Consider the following 23,889-nt stretch of genomic DNA (forward strand, 5'->3'; position numbering starts at 1 on the left):
AAACCTGCACCCACAAGAAACCAGGAAAGAGCATCTGGCACAGGAAAAGATGAAGTGCTTGTCTGCTTCTCAGCAGACCCCAGAGGCCTTAAAGAGCAACACATCCATACTCTTTTGTCCTCCTTTTCCCCTTGAGTAACTTCTAGAGGCACAGTCAAATCAGGACAGTTGGCAAGTGCAACCCCGTGTGCTCCTATGTGTTACACATGTGAATTCTTTACTTGTTTTTTTTCCTCCTTCCAGAAATGCTAAGAAGAAGGAAGGTGACTTGAAAAAAAGAGTGCATTTATTAATAGTTATGGTATCTGCCCACACAAGATGAAACAGACTATAGCAGACTAGAGTGCATTATTTACAAGTACTACACCCATCTGTAATACTCAATAAAAATTGTGATTTTATTACTAATTGTGGCCAGTGTCATAGCTCAGATTCTTTCCACTTTTACAGTAATTAAAAAAAAAAAACCCCTCTATCTGTGTTTCTGTTAAGTTAACTTCCTTCTGATAACTTCTGGAACTTCTGGCAACCACTATAATCTGACATTGGGAAATGCCTTGAAGCAGCAGTCACAACCCTACATACCATAAAGAGTTTTACAATTTGAAAGTTTTGAAACATGTAACCTATTGAACTCTGAAGAAAAAAATTACTCTTTCCCTGAGGCTGCTGTGCTACCGTAACTCAGGCCTCTACTAAGCACCAGTGTGTAAGGGACAACTAAACCTTAAGCCTTCCATGCTTCTAATAGCATCCAATGCTAATGTCAATAGAATTTAATAGTATTTGATCACTCAAGTGTCATAAATAATCACTTAGTAAAACCAAAACAAAGACAGCACAATATCACTTTAATTTTACACAGACCAACTATCCTTAAGCACTGAAAATTTTACGTATGTCCTGCCACAGAGACAACAAACTAGTCAGTACTAAAAACATCAGCTGAAAAGACCAAAATCTCCACCCTGGTAACTCCATGAAGCAGTCTCTTTTTAAAGAAAGAACAGAATGAGATTCCTCTTGCAAAAGTGAAATGTCAGCTCATCCACTCTATAAACACGGCAGAATGCCAAGAGAGGCACTGCACTCTAACTCCTGAAATATTAAAGACCTGTGGCATGCAGTGTGAACTTCTGAAAAGTATATACAATCTCTTCTTTTTAAAGAAGTATTACTTTTGACAAATAAGCTGAGCTGGAAAAGTTCCTTATTTTTATCGCATGTGCACTTTCACCAGGAAGCATTACGTGATTACGCCTCTATGGAACAAAGTGCAAAAGCCACCCAGAGAAATATGATTTGCTCTTCAGCTCCATAGCAATTTAAAGCTTATCACTGACAATGCAAGCTACTTGTATCAGACATCTTGCATCTGAAGATTCACACAGACTAAACAGTACAGTTTCAGAATATAAATAATCCTTGCTTGCAGCCCTGAAGGAGAGCAAAAAGTTTCAGCAACTATTGCTTGCCTTTGAATTACACATGAACAAGAGATGTTCACTGCTTTTCGCTCTCCTCTTCCCCAGAAGTATTAATTAGGCAAAGATAGAAAGACTGTAACCTGGCAACAAACCATCAATACGGTGTTTTCCATACCTCAAAGAATTTGGGTGACTTGTCTACAAACAAGTCTGAGGAATATGAATGCGCAAAACTAATGATCCAGTCTAGTTTTAAGTAGTTTATTTTTTTCTTTTCAACCACTCAGAAATTCTTCTGTTTTGCCTAAGCTGACATGCAAATTAACACATTCTTTTTATTTTTTTTAAATAATTTGCTGCTTTACCTTTACAAGCATCCTGGTTAACTGCATTTTAATGCTAGGGGGAAAAAACAACCAAAAAACAACCAACCAACAAACATAAGATTTTCGCATGCACCCCAAGATAGTATCATCTAACATACATAATCAATATAAATGTTCCTTCTAATAGTTACAGCTTATCACATATATTTTACATATTTTACACATTTATTTCTTTAAATATTCAGTAAGTTACTACACAGTGGTTTTAATTCACTTTATATGCATATAATACTTCTTTATCAGAAATAAATTCTTTTTTATAAGAAAGGCAATGAAAAATCTTAAACTTCACAATTTCAGCTTCAGAGAATGCACAGAAAAATTTCTCTCAGGAAAAGCTACAAAAAAAATACTTAAAAGAAGCTGAAAGTATTATATTGGAACCACAAGTCTTTTGTCAGAATCTATAAAGGCAGATTCCAGAAAATGTAATTAAATTTTGTTTAGAGCTCTTTGACGTAGTAATATACACATTTCAACTTGTGTCTTGTGTACTACCAGCTGAGAAATCATGCTTAGCTAGAAATGTGAAATGGTAAGCAACTCCTGTTGCTGTTTCAAGGACAAATTGCTCATTTTCTAACAAATCAAGGCCTGGGAAGTTTCAAATAAAATCACTATCAGTATCAGCAAGTTGATGGTACTACAGCAGTAACAAGACCTTAAACATACCAAGTCCACCACTGCTTTCTCTCTTTCCAGGGACCAGATATTGCAAGTTCTAGGAGGTGGGAAGGGAAGAATATCACTGCAAGGCAGAACCCACCCTTAAACAGAACCATCACCAGCAGAGCATATTTAAAATTTTAACTAAAACAAACCCGAATGGAATAAAGAAAAAACCTCAGTCATAATAAAATGATGGTTTATACCTCAAATTCAACTTCACTAGTTGAATTTGAACTGACTAGATGTAGCGAAATATATAGCCAAATCCAGTTTTGTAGCAGTCTCTTAAGTAAATGTGATATTAGTACAAGCTCTTGAACCCTCCAGATTTCATTAAAAAATCACTGTATTTGAAATCAAAGATTTTCTATGACACTAATGGAACAGCAAGAGTAGTCAGTGAAACAATCAGATGCTATCAGTGTCCAGTGAATCCTGTCTCACTTTCCCAAACAAGTTATCAATACAGTCCTTTTAAAATATTTTCTGGGGACAAAAACTTGGCATCCAAAGAGCCTCAGCATATGGTCAAATCCAAACCTTGACATAAAACTTAAAACACAGAAAAATTTATGCATCACTTCTTTGCTATGAATATTCAGCAGTAATTTGAATTGTGTTATTCAACTGTATAATTGTGTTATATACAGCTTATAAACCAGGCAGATAGACCTGGTCGATTTGAAGAAATACAGAATGTTCAACAGTTAAGAGGAGCCATCCCTTAAATAAGCATCTAGAGATAGTAAAAAGACCTAGAAGCAAATACGTGGATAGTTAAAGCTCTACACCAAAGACAGACTATATTTTAAAACATTGAGAAAATAGATTTTTCACATAGCATTTAAATGGGTAAAGTAGAATAAAAAATGGGGCAAAAAGAGAATTGTAAATAATTATATGCAGTAACATTTTAATTTCTAGTTCCTGCCACTTTACTTTCTGCACATTTCTACAAAAAACAAGTCAAATGAATGGAAAACACAGTGTTCAGACCATTTATAAAAGAAAAACAGTTCTTACATATATTCCTAAAATTGTCTACATAAAATATTATCCAGAAATTATGATTTGGTACTAGGTAGCCTGGGCTACGGGCAATGACTCTCCTAAGGTCCACAAGAATTGTGAACTTCCTTCCAGGAAGTTGGGGGGTTGGTGAGGGGGAATTTTCGCAATTAGAAGATCCGTGACGGCGTTGCTTTAGAACTCAACTGATTACTTCCAGTTCAAAAAATCTTTTGGGACAATGGCAGACAGCTCCCATTGTCAGCCTCATTTATGGTTATTTTAATAGTTCCAGCTTATTTCTGTCAGCTAGGCTGCTTGTATGTCAAGCTTTCGGACAGGCAATATAATTGCTATACAGAGGAACAGTACCATGTTGCTAAAGCTCAATATGGAGAGACATAAAAACCCCCTGATGAGTCCACATTAGGGAAATGTAATGTTAACTCCTATGTCAATTGCAAAAATCATTGTAATACAACCACATACAATCTACGTTTCCTTGAACAGAGAGCAAGTAAAGCAAGCTTTGCTGTTAACATGAGCAGTCATTCATGATTTAAGAGAAAGCTTGCTGAAAAAAAACATGACTGCAATACAACACCAAAATTACAGCAGGTTTATAAAATACTAGAGAAAGCAGAACAAACTGCCAGCAGGTTCTAAGCCAAGCATGTGGGCTTTTGGTACTTGCAAAAGCAGCTTCTCTTACTACACTACATGAGCAAGGTTTGTAGGATCTGATGCAAGTCGTTGCTCTGATCACCCATCCCCTTATTCAGGACAGTTTTATATCTTCAGATGAAGACACAACCAGTTTCTATGTCTCATGAAACACAGTTACATAGTATTATAAAATTAGAATAAGAAACTATGTTTAAGCAAAACACTTTGGGATAATATTGTTAAGCTATTTTCAGCTAAATTACCTTCATGACCAAGAGAATTTCTACTAAAATGTTGGTGATTCACAAACAAGTGAAGGCTTTTACAGGACCACTGTTTGTTTACTTATGAACATCAAAGATAGAGAAGGAAATTATTTAATCAATTTTTATAAAGAATGTGTACTAGCCTCTGCAATGGAAATGCCAAGGGTGAATTTCTATGTTCTTTGTTAAAGTTTATACAATTTTTTAAAATACATACACGAATGAACACATACATGCTCTTTAGAACTCTGGCTTCACCAGTGACTGCAAAATCCCTCTTAACTTTGCTATCAGTTGTCTTATTAGTAAAGAATTGTTGACAAAGGGTGTGGTAAGTCTAATAATTTAGCTGGGAAACGGGGACCCTCTGAAGGGGAAATTCCTCTGCAAATGGCCCCAGGAATTTCAAAACTAACTGGAGTTGACAGATTAACCTAGGTCCCCCTTAGGCAGAAGAAGAGTCTACAAGGAAAATAATGAGACGCATGGGAAGCCAATTACGCACAAGAGCAACACATTTAATTGTTCAGAAACTGGCTTGTTGATCCAGAAGGATCTAGCTGTTTAGACCTCTGCAAACTATTAAAACTTGGACAGTTCTACAATAAGTACACTTTGAAACTATTAAACTTCACAGATTACAGGTTTTGTCTGTAAATCTCAGAGCTTAATGACCACCTTAAATAAGGAAAATTGCTCCATGTATCCCAAGAATCCTTTTCCTGCACACACAGCATTTCTCGCAGACTCCCTTTTTGGTGCCAATTTGAAACTGCATCTTACCTTGTGTTACTTCTGCAAAAGTGACACTGAAGGCCCAGCAATCCCAACAGAGCCGTCCTACCCTTCAGTAAGAAGCAGTTACAGCTGTGTTCCACAGCAACTCTGGCTCATGACTAACCCACAACAAAAAACTGTTGTTTAGCACGTGTGTGTTATTTACGAATGGTTGTGGTTTTGACTGCTTCAATTTTGGTTCAAGCTTTCAGTCTCCAAAATATTTTCAGTTGCAGAAACTGCTGGTTAGCAATGACAGTTTCCAGACCAGCACTGAGCAAGAAAAGATACTGATAGTTATCAAAAGGCAGGTCGCATGTTGAGGAATACTGGAAATCAGGCTATTACTGCTGTTCGTATTACTGCACCAGGTAGCTATATACACAATAGCACTTAATTACTTCCAACAGAAATGCTGCTCCCAAGCAGATTTCTGTGTACAAAGAAGAGCTGATAAACCTCTGGGCATGCTAATGCCAGGAGAACAAAGCAAATCAACAAAGTCATGCAATTAAAGCATCTGGGATCCAGTGACATCAAAAGACATTTTCCTCCTTGTTCTGACAAAGTCAGATTTATTAACTTACAAAATATCCATTTATTTATTCAGACTTTATTTCTACTCATGGTTCCAGCGGGGATTCTACATTGATCAGTACCTGTTACACTAATTTTTTTATTAGCCTTATTAGCCTTTGCATATGAATCAAATTAAACACAATGCCATACAGAGACATTTCTGCATTTGTCTGGTTTTGAGTAAAAACTTAAAACTAGAGGAATAATGAAGGCAAAGAGTTTTGCTACCATAAAATTATGTTTATTCTCTTTGGTTATGATTACTGTACCAAGCAAATGAGAAATCCTCCATCTGTGAGCAAATTCTTATACCACATTGAAGAATCAGTACCTACCATCTAAAAAGAAGACATGTAACTAGAAAACTAGAGATCACTTACCAGATGTCAAGTATACTTATGTGTGGGGGCTCTGGCTGCTTTTTGGGAAATGGTTTCAGTCTTTCTCACATAAATAATGGATAACTGCATGTATGGTTTTAATCAACATTCTCCAGAATAAAAAAAATATTACTAAAGGTTGTAGAAATGAAGGCAAGTTACAGTTAAAAAGTAAAAATATTCACTTCATATTTTTTGTTTACTAGTAGAACCTGCAAGCATTTGGATGAACAGAGACCACAGAGTGTCTCTGACAGAATTTCCATTGAAAAAGCTCTTAATTATTCTCCACAGAAACGTTTTTTGCTGGATAACTGCACCCTTCATAACAATACCAAAGAAAGGAAATACTATGAATAACACTTCATAAAACCATAATTTGTCATGAAGCCATAACAGAAGTAAATCAACTCTGTCAACCAACACTAGAACACTCTGTAAATGAAAGAACAATATGATATTGTAGGTAAGTAGTAGACCATTTAGACACAAAATGCATTTTGCTCCTGAACCACTGAGTATTTTTTCCTTATTTAAGAAATTCACAGAATACACAGAAACTAGATGGAGTTGCACCAGGAGACCATCTCAAATCTCTGTATCTGTGCATAGCTGTTGTCAAAAAAAACCCAAAAAACATTCTCTAATGTTGGCCATTCTTGTGTTTGACTAGACTGAATGACTCAGTTTCCAAGGTATTTTTTTATCATCCTGGAATTACAGAAATGTATTTCTTATTCCATTTCCTCCCATCATCACATGCTGGATCAATATTCACTCAAACCTTTACTCCACACAATCAACAGTAAGCTTGCTCTCATTCTAATAGTCACCCCCTTCTTATTAAACAACACACATTAAAACTGATGTGTCATTTGAGTCAATGACAACTTGACAACTCATTTTCCACTAACAGTTTTTGAACCTTCTCACACTTTCCTCCTCTACCTTAACTGTATCTGTAAAGATTCAAGTCAGTCCAAAATTTCATTACAGAATTTCACCATTCAGTACAAACATTTTGAAGCCAGAAAAAGCTAATTGAAAAGTGCAAGTTCTATGATAGTTTTTGTTTTTAATATTTACAAGCACAGTTCCTGATCTGTTGGTTTCTGTACTTAACAGACAAGGCCCCATTCAGAAATCTGATGAGGAATGGTGAAAAACAGTTTGGACTATAACCTGCTTAGATTTTTATCACTTTTTTTTTTGAGCCATCTTTTGTGTATATCCATACACAAGTAATCCACTTATTAACAAATTGTCATCTCTTCTTACATATTTTTTTGCTTTAAAATTACTGTCTGAACAACCACAGGCAACCCAAAATATTACTGTACTAGCTAAAAGGACAGGTAGAAAGCACAAAGATAAAACAAACATTAAAGGAAGGCACAGGTCATTTTTCCACTTCTGATTAATCTACTAAAATTGACATTGTAATATTTAAACTACCTTCAAAGTAAACTATCACACCAGACTTCTTGTGAGAAGGAATAATCATCTTTCCTTCCCCCCTCCCAAAGTAAGTCACATTCCTTGCACAGGCAGCTGGACATTTGTTAATCATTAACTGGTTTTGAAATAATGATGGAGAGAAACTGCTAGCTATTTCTCACAATGGTACACCAATAAAACCTTTCAAACAGAAGATATAGTGAATACTGTAAAATTATTGACAGTAAGAAAAAGATGCTGTATTATCATAGCTCATTCAATATCTTGGTGACAATATTTGTTGTTGTGAGCAAGACTTTCTGTGTTCAAACCTAAGTAATTAACTCAGAAATTTCATCAATAAAAAACTAGCACTTTTAGCTAAAACAGAAAGAGATATCTTTTAAGAAGATGAACTATGCTGCTAACATCTCGAATAATAAAATAATACATATGACCAGAATTGCAACACCAAATATAATAGAGGCATAACCAATGCACACATTCCAATCTTATCTAGAATCGCTTTGATTCACTCTACCTCGCTTTCATTACAGGAAGGGCACAGCAAGGGCATTCCTCTCAGATCAAACAGAAAATTCCACAGACAGAAGTTTCCACATGTCTGATTCGTTGCAGATTAAACCCTTATCATTAGACAGCAATCTCTAATTTTCATAGAGACAGGATATACCCTGTCGTGGCAAATCTACGGGCAAAGTGGGGAGGCAGATTAAGAAAAAAATAAATATAAAGCCCCTGTAGAATGGAGATGTATTCCCTGTGAAAGAGCTATATATGTCACTCTCACAGCTTTGGAGAAACGGAGGGGACAACCTATCAACAATAAAGACCACATAAAAAATTCCATAATCCATAATTCCATCATAAACTTTTTTGCACTGAAAGTCTTTAGAGCTGAACTACCAAACTCCCTCTCTCTCATAAGTACAACCAGGACTACAGGCAACACATACAAGAAGTCTGTATTCATTTTTAGCATATTATTCATTCACTCTATTCACTTTCAGCGTATTATGTTACCAGTATCTTCATTTTTTTACCACATGACTGGATCAGCTCTGTAATGCTCATGTACATTAACAGTAACACTAAAATCAGAAGGCTATTCTGTTATTATGCTTCCTGCATTTTGAAATTTGTAATATAATGACCTTTTAATCCTTAAATCCTATACAAAATATGAACAAGTGCACTATGATCAGCAACTTCAAAACCAAAACTCGGGAATTTTCACTTTCTTGTGTATAGAGGTAGTTTCAAGCTTCTTGCATCAGCAAAATAAAACACTTTTATATAAACACCCAAAATGATTGATTTCAGAAACATGCAGATTTTGGAAATGATTTATATCACTGAGGATTATTCTAGGTAGAAGATTAGTCAACAAAGCAATGCAATTACTGAATTTTCTACGTGTAACTTTCCCAACATACAGGCAGATATTCAGTTCTGTTACCAGCAATACCACACTGACAAGCCTGCAAAGACACAGAACTCTGAGCCAAAACAACTGTTAATGACCACCACTACTAGTAGGTCAAGTCAATTAATATCCACTAACTCAGCAGTTTGCACTTTAACCCTAATGCCAATCCAAACTACGCAACTACTTATAAGAAACAGGAACATATTGATTATCCTTGTTCACAAATAATTTTAAATTAAAAAGAAGCAGTGATTAGAATCACGTATAGAACACAAGGAGCTTGGGGAAACCTCATTTCTGAGCACAGAAATGATTTGTTGCATTCCTGTTGCTAGATTCTTTGGACACTTCTGTTTTTCCAAAAATCCCTCTCTGATGGCACTGGAATGCTAGAGATTTTCTTTTCTTGAGGCACCTGGAGAGTGATGAATTGAAAATTCATTTTTGGTCACATTCAGATGTCCAGTATAATAAAGTCACAGATGCAGTAAGAATGATATACAGATTAAAAAATGGACCTGCAAAACCTAGTTTCAGCAAAGCCCAAAGTATTTTTAAATCCAAGTTCTAAAGCTGCAACTACTGCATGTAATAAGTTCTGGGAGTTTGCCAAATACTTATGTAGGTTTGTCCTTTGTTAAGTATGTCCAAATGCTGTATGATTAAAGTCTAAAATCTTCAAAGAAAAGAATAAACATTACGCAATCATTTCAAGCTCCCCTCCTTTGACCTTAATATGTACTTCAAAAGCTCAGCAGATGCTTAGTAGGAAATAAATCCCCAATTTGACAGATGTCCTAACAGTGATATAGCAAGATGCACCTTCCATAGCTTTTGGCAACCCTTTCCTTTTATTATTCCTCTGCCCACAAGTACTTTTCAAGTCAAAGAGAGACCCAAGCAAGTTAATAGGCCCTTAATATCTATTCTGCTGCCCCAACTGTTTGCTGTTTATAAGGCAATCTTTGGGACGGCATGGGGCTTAGCCCCAGTTCATCTCCTACAGAGACACAGCCCTCAGGCAGCTCTGTTTTCATCAAACCAAGCTGTAACCCAATCAACACCTTTCACAACAGAACAATCCCTTACTTTCAGCATGCCTGCAGTAGAGGAGGGGAGCCTCAGCTTTTGTATGGGATCCCTATTTGGCAGCTAAGGTGATGTTTTACTCAGTAGGATACCTAAGAAAACTCAAACTATTTTGGAAGATGCCCCTGCAAACAGAAAACATATGATGAATATGTTTGTCTAAAACTAATTCAGCTTTTTCCAAAGACACATTCTAAAAGCTGCATTAACAACCTAATAGCACTTTGGGAGTTGCCACCATCACAAATGCAAATTACATGGTTTCCTTCAAGCCTAAGAAAGAAAAGTAATTCCCTAGCTCCAGGCTGCTCAGGACCTTGGTCCAAACCCGGGCCTCTTTAACCTCTGCCAAACTGAAACTCGACATTAGTTCCAAATGCCAGGCTTACTTTGATGAACCTAAAAAGAAATACAAATGCAACAGCATCATATCACAGTTTAACCCAGTGGCATCATTAGTTCTAGACCTTAGAATACATTCCAGCTCAATGTCCAGTCTAGCACAAAGCTGAAAACTGGAGTCCAAAGCAGATGGTCCCTGACAGGTTAACCAGGCAACCTCTTCTGAACTGGAGTACTAACAAGCACTTGACTAAATTCAGGTGTCAGGCAGCCAGCCCAAGGTACCAGCAACTAAGCAAAGTATTTCACACTTGAAAGTTAGTTATCTCCTAGTAAAATACTTTCTAGATTGCTTTTCATGGATAGCAGCAAATTTAGGCCTTGTCCTCAGTCTAACAGATAGTGGGTCCCTGGCTCTCACCTTTATTTATTTAATCCGACACAAATTGTGCAGAACTCTTAAAAGACAAGATTTTAGATTTCTGCTAATACTAGAGGAGATGTAGAAGTACAAAAATCATTCTCAGCAGGCTGGTGTTACAACTATTTGTACTGTCTCATAAAAGAGAATCTATGTGCCAAATGCCTCATTTTTAAAACCATAACAAATGGGCGGAAAATATATTTTAGTTGCATGAAATTTGAAGCAAATGTTTTTTAAACTCAAAATACTACTCAATTTAGGCACAGTTACTTTTTGGGGTTTTTTTAACATAACTAATTTCTTCTTCACAATGGCACAAGTTTGCCCTAATGCCACTGAAGAAAAATGCCATAAAACCAGAAATAAATCATACAGATCATATTCTGCATCATCTTCACTCTCTTTTCAACATCATACTGAACACATGCAAACCCACTGGGTATCCTTAACTAGAAAGCAGAAAATACCCCATTTTAGAAATAGTCTACCCAGGTTTTTTTAGTATCTGTAATTAACAACCACAAGTATGCCTCCTCAATTTAAGTGTCCCACACAGATGTCTACCATCTTGCAGACTAAACTAGAATTTCAGCTCTGCTCCATATATACAGCATGCTAGACTACCACTGAAAATCATGGTAGGAAACAGGGGTCATAAAAACATGGGATAAATGCTTTAAAAAACAGGTCATTGTGTTTGGGTGGGCACAGTACCATAAGTGGCTTTATTATTTATTGTCACAACGCAACCTTTCTTCTGGTGGCTCTGGAGAAGCTTGATAAGGACTCATCTGCAAAGGATTCACAAGAGTGTCAGTGGGAGAGTTGAAATGTGCAGACCTGGTCTAGGGTCAGTGAAGTTGTTCTCATGCTGCTCATCTTTCTCAATTCAACACCAAAGAGAGAGAATGCCCAGGCAAAGAACAAAATAAATATGCCACTAGAAAAAGTCCTCAACATGGATCAGCATTAAAATATCTTTCCAGAGCAGTTAACTGCCAAAGTAATCCTTACTTGCCCTCACCCCCTTTTTTAAAGTGTTTTAAGTGTTATTTTTACAAAACTCTCCTCATAGAGAAGATTAAAGAAATGACTATTTCTGCATCTCTGACCTAAACTACTTCATGATTCCAGAAGAACAGCTGTATTTTTATTTAGCACAGATAAACTAAAACTTCTTTAACAGATATGTTCCCAAAATTTCTCAAAACACAAAAAATCCCCCAACCCAACATACAATTTTATCCTGATACACACAAAAATACATCTCTCAAACTCAGAAAATGTTACTTTAATTCTTTCAGGAGCTTTGATTACACAGTATTCAAACAAATAGATCCTTGCCCTTGTACTGTTTTCCAAAGACATAAATTTAACAGTGTGTATTCAAATTTCAGGTATTGACCTGAAATTCTGTTCGAGATGTCAGTGTGACAACTGACCAGCCAACTCCAGAATCCAAGAATAATCTGCATAAATCCCTTGATTAAGAAAAAATTCCTGTCTGCTGGCAAGAATGTCATTCAAACCTCCAGCATACATTAGAATTAGGTTTTCTCTTAATTGAAAACTGAAGTGCTGATGCAACCCCTCATTTAAATGATTAACCTTCCAAATTAACATTTACAAGCTTAAGAATTTAACTCTAACTTGGAGTTTACAGAACCTAGTAATCACTCTGGGGTGGGTTTTTTTTTTTGTTTCGGCTGTTTTGCACATTGAGGGTTGTTCAGGCTATTTCTTGTTGCTGTTTTAGGTTTGGGTTTTGGTTTTTTGGTTTTTTTTTTTAGTTTGGGTTGGTTTTGTGGTTTTTTTCCAAATTGCATCAGAATAATCTTAAATTCTTAGTCATGTATGCCTCAGCTACTGAAGAAATTTAGCTGCTATAGCTATATGGGTAAATCATTAACTTCAGTACAATGTAATGTGGCAGTACAGAATGCAGTGTAGGAGGAAAAAAAATCACCCAAAAAGCTAATTAGATACCTGGGAAATTAGTCTGTGCTCTGAGCTTCACTCATGACTGTACCCAAGCTAGGTAGGGTAAAAATTTATTGTGCAAAAAGCTGCAGCCACTTAGTATTCTGCAGAAACAGAGAACCTCTTAATCTTCAAATGTAGTGGGAAGAACTACTGTGCTTTGCAGGAATAAAATGGTGTCAGAAGAACCCATTCTATGAGTGTCTTCTTCCAAGTTATCCCTCACTTTTACTGGTCAAAACACTCACAAAAGGAATTTTAACTGCAAAACCTATGCACCAATGATACTGCATCTGTGGACAGAAGCCAAGAAGGAAATGCTATTGTCACAATGTCTGTAAACAAACCTAGTCTATGAGGTGAAGATACTCTAAGAATAACCATATTAAACCCACCTACAATATTCTTTCCAAAGTATCAACATCACCTAATCAATTACAATTTTTAATTTAATGTTTAACAGCTTTCTTACAAAAGGATTTGCTCTACATATTTTTCTGTTCATAGTTTTCAGTGACTACAATCTGACAGATCTTCAAAGACTCAGAATAAACACTAAGCCAACATATAGCATGGAACTTGTATAGTAGAAAAATGGAAACTATTTAAGAACTTCTTGGTGTCTTTTTTTCCTTTTTTTCTTTTTTTTTTTTTAATTTAAACTGAGAAACTGAGTTTTTGCAAATCCTGATGTTTATATCCATGACTTATACAATACAGGTAACAAAGTATACACAACGAGCAACTACAAGATGCAGCATTCAATGAAAGAGCATGAAGAAAATCCTGGATTTTTAAGGCTGCTCAACTACAATTAACTCAAAGCCAAATCATACTAATCCCAGTTTTGATTAAAAATGCCTCCCCAATCTCCAAGTATTTTATGACAATATCTGTGCAACAAACAGACAGAAAACATTCCCAAGCACTGGAACTTGCGTACTGTTAAACTGCTTTTGGTTTGTGCCAGCTACCACTTTTTCAAAGAGCAGGGGGTACAGTTAGGAGTGAACTGCAGGATCAGCATTCCCAACAGATGATCTGGGTACAGCCACACTTCCTAAAGGTATGAGAGTTGTTGGTACAGATGCAGGCCAGTTGATTTCTGTTGCAGAAAATAGTGCTGGTTTAACAACTATCCAGTGGGTACTTTTGTGTTCTGCTCCACTGATGATCATAGCATTTAAACTTTGCTAATGCCAGTCTTCAAAAAGGTCAAAATCCAAAGATCACTGAAGAAATGGAACCTGAAGCTATCCCTTATGTATAAATGTTAATCATATCCTGTTTTTAAATTAATGAATTTACATGAACACTAAAAAGCACTGTTAGCATACTTATTACATGTCAGCCATGCTCTGTTCCTTTTATGGGTGTAATTCAGTACTTTGCTTTACACCGTTAAAATCCTATTCATTCACCTGAATGAATGTCTTCCCAGCTGGAAGCAGTTCTGGTAATATTAAAAATAGCATCCTGCAGCCACTAAGCTTTATTGATGCTATTTTATGCATACAACGATAGTGCAATAAAATTAATTCTCTTCCATATGCCCCAGCTAATTTTTTTAAATTGCTCCTTTAATATTCTTTACCAAAACAAATCATTTTTCCTTATCACAGTAGCAAGGTTACACTTGAAAGTGACATGGCTTCAAGGGAAGACTATACAAAAAAGATAAGCATGTGAATGTTACAAACCACGTGTGACTTGAAAACTCCCCAAAAAGAAAATAACCAGAGACCGGGAAAGTATTAGAAGAAAGTATCATCTCTGTGGCCTGCCTATGCTACTGGAGACAGCATCTCAGGCTAGACATATCTTTGTTTTAATAAACCACAGTCATACCTTTTTAAGTCAGCAAATTAGTTTAATCACCTTAAACTTTGTTCATATCGTTAAAGCAGAACTACTGTTATTCTATAACCCTTATGGCCTAATAACTCTAATTAAGGTTAATGAAAGAGCAGTAAGATTCCTGGTAACAAATAATTATACATTGTGAACACAAGCAATAAGGCTATCATGTATGAGGTTCAGACTGTCACATCATCCTTTACACCACTCTGGAACTAGGTTATGTACTGCGAAATACCCTCAATTGCAGAAGTTTAGAAAACACCTGCTGCTAGCCCTGCAAGTTTAACTAGTTGCTAAGCTTCTGGTAACAATCAGTTTATAAAATTCACTGTGGCTTGAAATCTTACTGTGCAGGGCCTACATGTAAGACCCAGCATCCGCATGTGTAAGGATTGTAAATGCAACCACTCAACTGGTTAGTTACAACAGACACTGTGGAAGTCATTACTTAAACCTTCCTTCATTTCTGAACATCACTTTCCAGGATGGGCTCCCATCTTCCCTACACATTTCACTGAGACCATGGCATCTACACACCCAGAGTCTGCTGGCTCCCTTAGCTATCTAAGTTCTGAGCGCTAGAAAGAAAAGCAAAACTATAAGAAAACAACCTTGAAACAAGATAAAAACAGCTCTCAATAATAAGCTAGAAGTCCTGATATCGCAACAGAAAGAGCAATCTGCTTGGCAAAAATTCTTTGGAGAAGGCCAGATAACTGCTACAAGTTTTTCTCAGTCTCATTTTTACAGCTGAAAATCGGTGCGGACATTTGCTCACCACATGCTGGTGCTCTCATGGTAAGTGTCCCATCCAGCCCTGTATCTGACACTGTTCACCTGCCTATAGAACTGGAAGAAGTACTCAGAGTTCTTCCCAACACCATTTTTACAAACTAGAGCTTCCATCTTTCAACTAACCTTTGAGAAGTGCAAATACTCAATGGAAATGCTCCATCCTTGTATTTGAAAACCAAAAACTAAAGAGGAAGACATTCTCCTTTCTCCCTCCTTGCCCGCTGGTATGAAAACTGGGAGAAGGAAGTTTCAGTATTGCCTTGGTCCCACAAAGCTTCTGCTTTATGTTCCCCTCTAGCAATTGCTTCTGTAATTCTTTAGAACTTTTCTAAATTGAAGTAGCAGCATCGTATTGACATGATTTATCTCACTTTTACTGCTCAGTGCTAATGGGATTTAGATGGCGCATGGGTTTTTCTTGTGCACACTGGGATCTGCATCAACACAATGACTTTTATTATTAATACACACCAATGTGCTCAACTCCTTATCAAATTCTTTGAGAAAATATTTTACTGCTGCTTTAGCAGGCAATTTATATAGCCAATTGGTCACCTCAATTTACACCCTTCAATTCTGCTCACATATAGAAAGCTATCTTAAATTCCAAATTCTCCTGAACACATACCTAAAGGACAAATGTTGTTTATACTTTGTTGAAACTTTGTTTTGCTATATAAATTCAGAGCACAAAAATCTCATTTTAGCATTTTTCCTCTCATACTGCTATAATATCCCAAAGTCTCCATTTATCATGCAATTTGAATTTTATTTCTTTGCAATAACAGTCACAATGCACTGTTGTACTTCTGAATCATATATTGAGCGATGACCTCTGATCTCTCTCCCTTACCCACTTGGGTTCCAGTTAACAATTTATGAGCTGAAGATAGCATGAGACTGAACCTCAAAATAATCTCATTAGTATCATTTATTTTCTTTAGTCATACTTTCAATCTCTATAACTTCCTCAGGAAATGGGTTTCATGACTTTATTACGCTTCATGTGAAAAATACTTCCTTTTAGCTTAGGAAAGGAAAAAGACTTCCTTTAAAACCTGTTAACTGTGTGTGCCCTATTTCTTGCATTGAAAAAAACAGACAGCGATATAGGTGCTACAGAAACTATTGCAATTTTCTAGAATTCTATCATCTTGTTCTTCTCCTTTTCTGACCATTATTGCCTTTTCAGGCTTAAGAACACTAAGAAAGCTAAAATATGACTGACTACCAAATTCACCCCTAACATACCTTTTTTCGGTGTCTACTTGAAAAGCATCAGAGCACTCAGGGAACTAAGTAATCAAAGCAGCTCCTGAGTTTGGATATACTGGTGTTTAGTGCACCCTGTTAAGAGATTCACTTCTAATGGTTTGGACACAACTGCAGATAACAGAACCTATGAAAACCCACTGACCTAAACCAAAGGTAAGTCTTGGAAAACAAAACTCAAGACATAGTGGCAAAGATATATTAAATTCCCTGCTGAAAATACCAGAACTACAGGTACAAATATCAAACACTTAATACCATTTCCTACCTTTTGAACTGTAAAATTAAAACAAACTCAACATGGAAAAGACTGCCCAAAAGCCAACAAAAATCAATGCATGGAACTAGCTATTTGATGCTTCTATCATCATCTAGTCTACCTGCAAATGTGATTATTGTCCTTAATTTCTTATAAGCAAGGGATAAAAGAATTCCTCTGAGCCACTTAATAGTTAAGTGTTGACTCAAAGTAAGTTCTTAAATCTGATTTATCCATCTTTGAACTGACAGTGCAGTATGATGCTCTTCAAAGACTGCTGGATGAGACATAGCTCAGGGGTAAAGTCAGAAGAACCTTTCAGCAAGCTGAAAAAGTTAGCAAGTTGCTTGACAGATTTTTCACAAAGTCTTCAATGTGCTTTGTTGGCTGATAATCAGTCTGCTCCCTGTATCAAGGCCAGTCTATTTTGAAAAACATGACAAATATTCAGACACTGCAGTATAAAGAGTGCCCTCAAGAACAATTCTGATGGCTTTTTACCAAAATAAAAAGTGTCAATCCAAATTTTAAGCTACATTGTCAAGTTTGTACATACTCAGTGTCCTTTCCTGAGTTCCTTAAGATCACCATTTGATGGAAAAAACACATCAACCAAACTGAAATAAACACTTTCTTTCCCACACCAGTGTCATAAGTGGAATTCGTTCAATAAGATTAAAACTAGCAACCCCTCTTTACCACCACCCCATTCCCACCAAATCCCTCTACTTTCATCCCTGAAGAACTGCAAACACTAGATACCAGATATGAATACAGACAATGCCTCTGCCCTGCCTTGAAAATACAGAGCCACTGTTCTGGACAATATTATTAAATAGAATCTGTCTCTGCCCCAGGCTAGGCCAACTTTGTAAACCCAGCTGATAAAAAGCAACTTACTTAAACTCACACCAATTCGTCAGTCAAGTAAACTAGCTTTATGCCAAAAGACTAGAGAGGCAACACATGCAGACAACTAACTGTGCCATGGTAGTACCATCACAAAAACACACAGACCTGTCCACATACCCATAAACAGGTTCATTCTCACTTACTGGTATCTATCACTCAGATGATAAATTGCCAAACACAGACTCATTCTGTAGGACAACTAGAAACACTTCTAAAATACCATAACGCAGTGAACTTTAATGTACTTATGTCAAAAGAAAGGCATAATGATACACAAATTAATACTCTGCACACAAAGCAAATGGCCGAAAGTGAAACTACAAGGTCTTGGAAAGAAAGTATTCAATCCTCCGTTTTCAGAAAATCTGTTGCAGCATCTTAACTATGTGCTTTGTTAAAAGCAAAGCTAAGGGAAGCATTGTTACATTTCAACCTGTAGAGTTAGCTCTTTAGCCACAAACCACATAATTTAATAACTGACTTTCTGTAGAAGAAAAAATAAGTCAGGAACAGTTTGTTCACCCAAACCCTAAAGAGTAAAGTGGCTTCATGAGTCTCTATTATCCACATTCAATATTTTGGGTATCATATAGAACACACAGAACGACTACTGGATGAATCAGACATCACTCCCATCTTTTATTCTCAGTTTCAAGTTTTTTTCTTTAAGAAATCGATCACATATGTCATCATTTACCTACATGTAACCTGTAGACAAATTCTGCACAAGCTTCCTCCTCAATTTATTTCAAGATGCTTAGATAATTGCAAAGTATCAATGCTCTATCCTTATCAAAGAAATAAATAGATAGCTACACAAACATCCAACCAAAATTTTAGAAGTCAGCACTAGAATTTTACTGAAAATAAGATTATGTTTCTTCTGAACACATGACACTGGAAAGATTTTCACATTGCTCATCAGTGTATGCATTATTAATGAAATAAGGCAACAGTTCAGTCTGTTTGATTCATAGGAGGTTTTTCTAAGGCTACATCAGTGCATTCTTTGGCAGAAGCCTTTCGATGAAGAAGGTGCTGCTTACTGACTTCTGGGTGGGCACCTGTAGACTCTGAAAGTAACTAACAAAACCAGCATGTATGGCAATACCACAGCCACTCATACCTCCAGTAAAAGGAGCAAAAGATATGTCACTTAAAACTGAAAAGTATAACAGTTCCACTGTCCACAAGACAGCATGTGTGTGTGTTCACATGAGGCAGACCTCTGTTTCATATCAAGAGTATTACTTTTTCTGGGTGGCATAGATTTTAAGACTTAAGCATGGCTTTAGGTAGGCTGGATGGAAGTGGGAATATTAGAGAGAAATTACTTATCAAATGTATAAAAATAATTTCACTAAAGTAGCAGACACAACAATACACATTATTGGTGACATCTTCTTGTCCTAATAAAAACACCTACATCAACTGTGACAATGCTGCTTCTCTTACCTGTTTTTTGGCACTTGATTTTATTTAGTATATAAAAACAACAGAAAGCCACCTTACCTTTTTCTTCGTCTATTCGAAAAACTCCTATACCCGATCCATCTCTGATGGAATATCTGATCTCCCCATCTCGTCCCGCATCTTCATCATAAGCAGATACCGTCATTACTGAGGAGCCAACAGGAGCATCTTCTTTTATAAAGCCTTTATCCGCGAATATGGAGAACCGTGGGGGGTGCAAGTTTTCATTCACATCAACTATCTCAACCTCAACGTAACACGTCGAGGACAATGAAATGGGTTTTCCTTTGTCCTTGGCCCGCACAGTCAAGTTATAAAGTTGTTTCTTTTCATAATCTAGTCTTTGTACAATACGTACTGCTCCACTTAGTTTGTCAACGTCAAAGGTGCCATCTCCACTGTCCAAAAGACTGTACCGCACTTGACTTGACTGGCCTAAATCAGGATCATAGGCTTCTAACCACGTAATAATAGTTCCCTCAGGAAGATCTTCTCGAATTTTCACATGATAATTAGAAGGAATAAACTTGGGAGGATTGTCATTGACATCTTCTACAGCCACTTTCAAAATAACCGTTGAAAATAATTGAGGTTCTTCAGTAGGTTGGTCCCTAGCCTCAATTTTCAACAAATAGAAGTGCTGTTCCTCCCGATCCAGGACCCCTACAACTTTCACAACTCCTGTCACAGAATTAATAGTAAACTTGTCTGTATCTGTAAGAAGAGAGTATTTGACTTCTCCATTAGCCCCCAAATCTTTATCAGTAGCTCCAATTTGAATTATTTCACTGTTGGGCTCTTTGTTTTCACTTACTTCAACAAAGTAACTGTCCTGGAGGAACTCTGGTGGGTTGTCATTAGCATCCAAAATTTTTATATCTAAAAGGGCCCAGGCAGACTTCTGTGGTATTCCAAGATCATAGACAGTGATATTGAGGGTATATTTATCTTTTAGTTCTCGGTCAAGGGGAGATAAAATTTTCAGCACTCCACTTTCCATATCAACAATGAAACTACTGTCTTCATTACCTGCAGAAATAACATACACCAGCTTTCCATTGAAGCCAGTATCAACATCAGTAGCATTCATGGATATTATGCTGGAGCCCACAGGTTGGTCTTCTCTTATCTCAATGCTACTGGGGAGAGTACTTCTAAACTGAGGCGCATGCAGATTCATAGAGTGAGTATCAAAGAAAGCATCCTCTACTTCTCCACGATTGTGCAACTTATTTGCTTGTAAGAGTTTCTCTGCAAGCATTTTGGCAACACCAGTTTCTTCACATGGCAAGTTGACTGGTTTGCGACTGTTAGCTACAGTTATGTTGATATACAATGGTTTTGCAAAGTTCTCTCCATCTGTAGCTGTAATTTTCAAACTGTAAAAAGACATTTTAGCACCTACACCATCTATTAGTGACTGTTTGAGAGAAAGGACTCCAGAATTTGGGTTTAGGCTAAATAAATCCAGTTCATTTCCAGATTCAATTTGGTATCTTACCAACTGGAGCTCATCAGCATCAATAGCAGATACAGTTGTTATTTGTTCTCCAACACCAAGATCCCTGGGGATTATTCCCTCACAATTTATTTTCTCAAACAGAGGTATATTGTCATTCAAGTTATTTAAAGTAATAGTAACAGGAACTTCAACTTCTCGACGATACGGTATACCCCAATCAGAGGCTCGAATCCTTAAATTGTAAACCCTTGGCATCAATTCATAATCCAAGTCTTCTGAGGTACTAATAATCCCACTGAAATGGTTAATCACAAATGGCAAAGGATTTAGGTTTGCAATGCTGTAGGTCACATAACCATTTTCCCCTTCATCAGGGTCTTTTGCACTTACTCTCATGACACTTGTACCTATTGGCACATTTTCATCAAAGGAGGCTTTATAGGATGTCTGAGTAAATTCAGGAGGATTGCTATTCATGCCCAATACCTTAATTAATACTTTTGCAGAAGCTCTTCTGTCACTTGTCACAACTTCAAGTTCAAAATGGGATGCATACTGTGCTTTTATGGGTTCTAACGTGGTAATAAGACCAGTGTGAGGGTTTAAATTGAATTTTACTTTTCCTGGTGTGTTTTTAAATACATATTTTAAATGTGGGTAACTAGGTACAGCTTTCACCATTATTACAGGTGTGTTTGGAGGGGCAAATTCACTTACTTCAGCTCTGTATATATCCTTTTCAAATCTGACAGGACCAGACTTAAACTGTGGTGATGTCACATGAACAACTTTTACAGAAGAAAATTGTGGGGGATTCCCTTTATCTTTAGCTTGCAGGGTAAGGTTGTATCCAAAAGGGTGACTCTCCCAGTCGACGGGACCAATGGCTTTTATTCTGTATTCTCTGCCACCTGGAACAGACCTCACTGTTTTGAATTGTTGAAGTGCATCTCCTGCAACAATATTTAATGATGCTATTTCCCCATTTGAACCCTGGTCATTGTCCTCTACAGTTACAACTGCATATGTTGGATCTGTGTCTGATTCTGATGGAGTCAATGGAACAGCTGTAATAACAGGGGCATGTTCATTCGCTTGCTCTACATGAACAGTTAGTTTTGCCATACTGCTTATGCCACTGCTACCATACAGCTTCAGCCCACGGTCCACTGCAAGAATTTCCATCTCATAACGCTTAGTGTCTGAGTAGTCAAGCCTACCAGTTAGAACTACCACTCCACTAGTTGGATGTATAGCAAACACATCTGTTCTTTCTTTAAAGCTATAGTAGAACTCTCCATTTGTTCCTATATCTGCATCTGTTGCACTGACTCTTGCGATGCTGGTCCTTATTGCTGTGTTTTCAGGCAAAGAAACACTGTAAGATGTTGGTGAAAACAAAGGCCGCAAGTCATTTATATCCAGAACCTGTATCCTGACCTTCGTGCGCGTTTCAGCATTTGTATTTTTTTCAACTGCTTTAACAGTTAGCATATAATGGTCTTTCACCTCTCTGTTAAGGATAGCTGTGTTTCCTCCCTTGGTCCGTATTCTCAAAAAGCAAAAGTTTCCAAGAACATACTCTTCAGCTTTGAACAAGTTCTCACTGTCACCAGAAATAATTTTGTATCTTAAGTCCCACAGTGGATTTGTAATGTAAATGCCCATTTTCACTGGATGCCCAACGTAAGTCTTGGCTGCAGAGTTCTCATACACAGTGGCATTATATTGTACTTGTGTAAATTGCATTGATGGAGCATGATGTGGCCTTTGATTTCCTTCACAGTTTCCAAAATGCTGCACCAGCAGCATCAGCAGCAACAGCATAGTCAAGTATCTTCCCATGGCAGCAATTACAAAGAAACCCTGAAACAAGAAAGAGATGTGGTAAGACTTATGACTGTTCAAATGTTTATCAAATAAACACTGATGCTTAGTTCAGAATTAACAGTTAAGAAAACTGTAAGTTACACATCTAGAGTATAGCCTTTTCTTGCAGAAAGCTTCAAAATTATTGCAGTAATAGAAACACAGATTTAAAAAAGCCAAGAATCCATTACATCAAAAGCCTAGGAATTACTAATGCAACACGAGGGGAACACAGAGTTAAGCTCAAATGAACAACCCCATGAAGCAACATGCTAGAAGAAACATGCCAATGTCTGCTGTGAGCAAACAAACTAGGTCTGAACTTATCTGGAGTAGTAGTAGCTAACCTATGACAAACACTCACTCCAGTTCTCTACTTCATACATGACATTGACTTCTAGTAAAATATTCTCCTCTGTCATTTCATTTAGACTGTAAAATGGCTGATGTCCAACTATGTGGAAGTAAACTGCAAGAGGTGGCTTGATATTACCATGAGTTCTTTAAAGTATCCTATGTGCACCTGTTCCAAGAATTATAAATATTATAAACAGAGGATAATTCTTATTGTATTCCTTCCAGCTCTGACTACACTTGTAAGACTAGTGCTTATCATTAAAAAAAAAAAAAAAAAAAAACAAACCTATCAAGCACCACTAAGTTGTAAAGCCCATAAAGAATGAGACTCATTCCTTTATTCCCCTCTTAGAACAGATCTGAAACAAATTAGCATCAAGAGCTCTGAGAACTATCAAAATAACTGGAGGAACATTTCAGTCAAGTTTCTCCAACACACTCCAGAAATGACAAGGAAAGAGCCTGGAACAGCAAGACAGACATAGAGGCACACCCTCACTGGCTTTGCCTTTTGTCAAAAGGAAAGCAGTCAGTGTAGCATTTTCACTACCTAAATCTAGGCAAGACTGCAGTAGGAAGAAAGGCAGAAACCTCAGGAACAAGACATCTGGAATCACCTTCTTCATTGGGGTTTACAGCGACAGTCTTTACTTCCCCAAGTCTCACAGGATAATAAACCAAAGCTTCAGAAGGCTCCCTCAAAAAGCCCAAGCTTTCAACAAGATCTTGGGGGCAAAATTTCTTTCCAGC

General features: G+C 36.9%; 1 protein-coding gene across 3 annotated transcripts in view; it reads right to left on the reverse strand.

Annotated features, from left to right (window-relative positions):
* Positions 1–23,889, reverse strand: part of FAT1 (FAT atypical cadherin 1) — a 107,939-nt gene that overhangs the window by 77,322 nt on the left and 6,728 nt on the right. For all 3 annotated transcript variants that reach the window (XM_082282334.1, XM_082282335.1, XM_082282333.1), the window contains exon 2: positions 19,491–22,779. In XM_082282334.1, coding sequence (XP_082138460.1) covers positions 19,491–22,758 — 3,268 coding nt within the window. In that variant the 5' untranslated portion in view covers positions 22,759–22,779. The remainder of the gene's footprint in view (positions 1–19,490; positions 22,780–23,889) is intronic.

This window comes from Coloeus monedula (assembly GCF_965178545.1).
Source record: "Coloeus monedula genome assembly, chromosome: 5".
Lineage (NCBI taxonomy): Eukaryota > Metazoa > Chordata > Aves > Passeriformes > Corvidae > Coloeus > Coloeus monedula.